A 4859-nucleotide genomic window follows, 5' to 3' on the forward strand; every position below is an offset into this window, starting at 1 on the left:
GCTCAGAATTTACCCACGGTAACTCCATGCCTGTCGTAAGAGGCGACTAAGGAGGCCGAATGATCTCCGGCTAAAGTGATCCCCTCTTGCCGGCCAACAGCTCCGGGTGGATGAGCCGGGAAGAGAGGGCACCCCCTTGCCCTGGAGTTGGGAAACTGGCTCCTAAAGGCGGATGAGCTGCAGAATGCGGCCAACGGCATGAGGACGAGGAAGAGTTTTCGGACAAACCACCTCATTCAAGATCCAAAATGGATAAGTCCTAGTAGAACCATCATGGCAGGGCTCACAACAAAGCAAATCCGGAATAGTTCCTCGATCGGATCTCCGGGAGGAAATGTTTTGAGTAATGTTAAGACGGCAATACTGAAGCAAGTAAACATGAGAATAGCAACCTGGAATGTCAAGACCCTAAATGCAGCTGGAAAGACAGATAATGCCATTAAAGAAATGAAGCGTATGAACATCGATATACTCGGAATTAGTGAAATGCGATGGCCGGACACAGGAGAGGTGGATCTGGAAGGACACAGGGCTTTCTACTCGGGGAGAGCGGATGGAAAGCATGAAGAGGGTGTCGGAATGATTATGACTAAGGAAGTCGCAGCATGTGTCAGGACGTTCACACCCATCTCAGAACGGATATTGCTCATCCAACTCGAAGGACGACCTGTAAATATAAACATCATCCAAGTATATGCACCAACCTTAGACAAACCTGATGAAACTGTAGAAGAAATGTATGCCACCATCAATGACATCATGAGTAAACTTAAGAAGAATGAGATAAATATTGTCATGGGGGACTTCAACTCTAAAGTGGGGGAAGGGAAAACATCTGATGCTGTCGGTCCATTTGGTTTGGGCGAAAGGAATAAGAGAGGAGACGCCCTGGAACTGTTTGCTTCTACACATGACATGGTGATAACGAACACATGGTTCAAACAACCCAAGCGCCGATTATACACCTGTAAAAGCCCTCAAGACAAACCAGACAAAGTCATGCGCAACCAAATAGACTTTCTATTAATCAACAAAAGGTTTCGAAACAGCTGTGTAACGATTAGAACATACCCTGGCGCAGACATAGTATCAGACCATAATCCTTTGGTAGGTGACTTCAGAATCAGAATGAAGAAAGCAAAGAAGAAAACAATGCCGCCATTCGATCTGGCGAAGTTAAAATATCAGGAAACTAAAGCAAAGGTGGTATAAGTGGCTCTCAACAACAAATATGAATCCAAACCAAGAAAAGACGCAGACACAGATATGGAAACACTACAAAAAACAATTGAAGATATCAAGAAAGAGTTCCTAAAACCAGATGAGAGGAAGAATAAACCATGGATGACAGATGAAATCCTCAAACTCATGGAAGAGAGAAGACTGGCCCAGAACAACAAAGTTGAGTACATCAGGATTCAGAAGAGTATAAGGTGTAAAATAAGACAAGCTAAAGAAAAGGAAATGACAGAAAAGTGTGAAGAAATTGAATACCTACAAAGTAAGCATGATGATTTCAACGTTTACAAGAAAGTGAGAGAGCTAGTTGGGAATGCCAAGAGGAAAATGAACAGAGTACTAATATCAGAAGATGGCACAATGATTCTATCAGTGGAAGAGAAAAAGGAAGAATGGAAGAAACACATCGAGAACCTCTTCAATGATATTCGAACAGAAAAAGTGCCACAAGAAATTGGAGATAGTGGACCAGACATTATGGAAGAGGAGGTTATAGCAGGAATTGACCAACTTAAGAACAAAAAAGCGCCCGGTCCAGATGGAATCAATGCAGAATTTCTAAAGTTATTTGGTGGTGAAAGCATCAAGAGATTAACAAGTGTCTTCAATGATATCTATGCATCAGGAAAAATACCGGAAACATGGCTGAAATCAGAATTTATCACTCTACCGAAAAAAGCGAGCGCCAAGACCTGCGACGACTATCGGACCATCAGTTTAATGAGCCATGTTTTGAAATTGTTCTTGAAGATAATCCACAAGAGAATCTATAAATTGTGTGAAGAACAAATTGCACCAAACCAATTTGGATTTCTGAATGCCGTTGGGACACGTGAGGCTCTCTTCAGTGTACAAGTTCTATTCCAAAGAAGTAGAGACGTAAATTGCAACGTATTTGCCTGTCTTATAGATTATAGAAAGGCGTTTGATAGAGTACAACATGAGAAAATGTTACAAATACTAAAAAACATAGGAATGGATGCTAGAACTATCAATATCATTGGGAACCTGTATTGGAGTCAGTCAGCAGTTTTGAAAATTGACGGAAAACACACAGAAAGCATTAAAATACAACGAGGAGTTAGGCAAGGTTGCATACTTTCACCCATTCTCTTCCAAGTAGGAATTTTAATTGTGTTAAGCATAAATGCTCGTCACAAATGTCATTTCCCGCTTAATATAGCTAAATTTCATGACTTGACTGGGACTCGAACCACCAACCTCCAGATTCAAAGTCCACCGTGCTAAAAACTGCACGATTGAGGTTGGTTAAATAAGACCAAGTACTTACAATCAAATCCTGATGGACTAGAGAGGGGGCCAGTCCGTTTTCGGTGAACTAATAAGACCAAGTACTTACAATCAAATCCTGATGGACTAGAGAGGGGGCCAGTCCGTTTTCGGTGAACTGAAGACCAAAGTAGTCCTTCTCCACGAGCTCCAAATGTTGGAACACTGCCTCCAACAGACTTTCCCCCTTGGCATGTTTCTGGCGACAGATAATAGAATAGAATATACCTTGTTTATCCTGCTGGGATAGGACTGAAAAGTCTCTTTACCTCCGCAGTCTAACCAAGGTCTCATATATTTTGACATATTACGGGGAACACATATTACAACTAGAGTAAATGAGCACCCTGATTAATTAGAAAAAAATGTTTATACTTAAAGTATACTTAGAAGAGAGAAAAAGAAAGATAATATTATAATAAATGTAATATTTTTATTTTTAGAGTTGACCTTTTGCTTTAATACACGAATATCCACATTTTTCCATAGAATATCCTATTGTTATCCAAAATACACAAGTGTACCAAGTTTCAAGTCAATCGTGCTATCAAAAATAACTCAAAAGTTAGGATGGAAAGATTGATATTATCAAAGGGCATTTGACATTTTTCTCATTACCTGACCTTCAAAAAACTTCACCGGCATGGAGAAAAAAGCGAGAAATTTTCAAAGCCAAGTTTCAAGTCAATCGTGCTATCAAAAATAACTCAAAAGTTAGGATGGAAAGATTGATATTATCAAAGGGCATTTGACATTTTTCTCATTACCTGACCTTCAAAAAACTTCACCGGCATGGAGAAAAAAGCTAGAAATTTTCAAAGGTCATCCCTTTGCTATTCGGCGAAGTGGAAATAATCCGAGACTTTTTGTACATTATCGATTCTGTGCGCTAGTGGTAAAGAGCTTCCTTGCCATGCAGAAGATCCCGGGTTTGAATCCGTAATCAAAAAAGGCTGTTTAAAGTCCCCCAGCCAGACTGAGCTGGTCTACTCCCTGTTTAACGTCCCCCAGCTAGACTAGTTTTGAAAATTGACGGAGAACACACAGAAAGCATTAAAATACAACGAGGAGTTAGGCAAGGTTGCATACTTTCACCCATTCTCTTCAACCTCTACTCCGAATGCATTTTCAACGAAGCATTAGATAATATAACAGAAGGAATATCCCTCAACGGCATACGTGTCAACAACATCCGATATGCGGACGACACTATCATGTTCGCAGACACTCTGGAAGGGCTCCAAGCACTCATGGATAAGGTGGTAGAAGTTAGTTCACAATATGGACTTGAAATGAATGTCAATAAAACCAAACTTCTAATTGTTAGCAAAGAACAAATAACAAACGCCCACATTGTAATCAACAACGTTCCAATAGAAAGAGTTAAACATTATACGTACCTTGGAACAATAATTAATGAAAATTGGGATAACTTGCAAGCAAGCAAACGCGCTACCAACCATCAAGTCAAAGGAAAACGTACATCTCAAACTAAAAAGCAACCAACTGAATCAACATCTCAAGCCAAATAGAAGAACCATGTAAAAAGGAAAATCTCATCTTCATATAAAATCTTGTCCTCAGAAGCCATAAGCAAAGAGATAATCACACAAAAGGAGATTATCAAAAGAAGAAGAAGAAGAAGTATAAAGATAAAGACGGAGGAGGACGACGAAGAAGAGACAAAAAGAAACAATAAAAAGAGAATGAGATTAGGAAAAGAAATGAGGCGACGTGGGAGGTAGAATAAAGAAAGCAGAAGAAAAAGAAGAACATTAAATATTATACGAAGATGAAATTGAAAATGATCCCCGCGAGAAGAGAGAGGATGAAAATGAGAAAGATAATAAAAGTAACAATAATAACAAATTCGTAATAAAAACAAAAATGACAAAAATAAAACAAAAAAAAAGGAAGGAAGGAAGGAGTAGGAGGACAACAACAATAATAATAATAATCCATAATTCATGCATTCAAAATGAAAGTGATACTTATACCTGATCTGCTTGCACTTAAGGCCGAAAAAAGCTTACAATCTGCCTAGGTCGCGTGAATTCGATTCCCGTTTGGGGCGAAATTTAAACAGATAAGGGGGCACGGTTGGTCCAGTGGTAACGCGCTTGCTTGCCATGCAGAAGGTCCCGGGTTCGAATCCCACCATCGACAAAAATTTGTACTCGTTTTTCGATTGCAAATATTTCAACGGGTTACTTTCTGGTGTTCTCGTGTTGACCCAGCACCTAAATGGGAAGTATTGTGCCCCTTCTCGCCCATCTGACGAAAGGCAAACTACGGGATGGGCATGCCACGCCACAGGCCACATCAAGCGT

General features: G+C 40.0%; 1 protein-coding gene across 1 annotated transcript; it reads left to right on the top strand.

Moving 5' to 3' along the window:
* The first annotated feature begins 273 nt into the window (after window positions 1–273).
* LOC103513237 (craniofacial development protein 2-like) lies at window positions 274–1212 on the top strand. The gene has a single exon (XM_008478051.1). It carries the CDS (start codon window positions 274–276, stop codon window positions 1210–1212), a length of 939 nt encoding a protein of 312 aa, XP_008476273.1.
* Window positions 1213–4859: the final 3647 nt, after the last annotated feature.

Source organism: Diaphorina citri, unplaced genomic scaffold (assembly GCF_000475195.1).
Source record: "Diaphorina citri unplaced genomic scaffold, Diaci psyllid genome assembly version 1.1 scaffold943, whole genome shotgun sequence".
In the NCBI taxonomy this organism is placed as follows: Eukaryota; Metazoa; Arthropoda; class Insecta; order Hemiptera; family Psyllidae; genus Diaphorina; species Diaphorina citri.

Excerpts from the sequence above, each read along its gene's own strand:
- LOC103513237 (XM_008478051.1), top strand. The coding sequence starts at position 274 with ATGGCAGGGCTCACAACAAAGCAAATCCGGAATAGTTCCTCGATCGGA.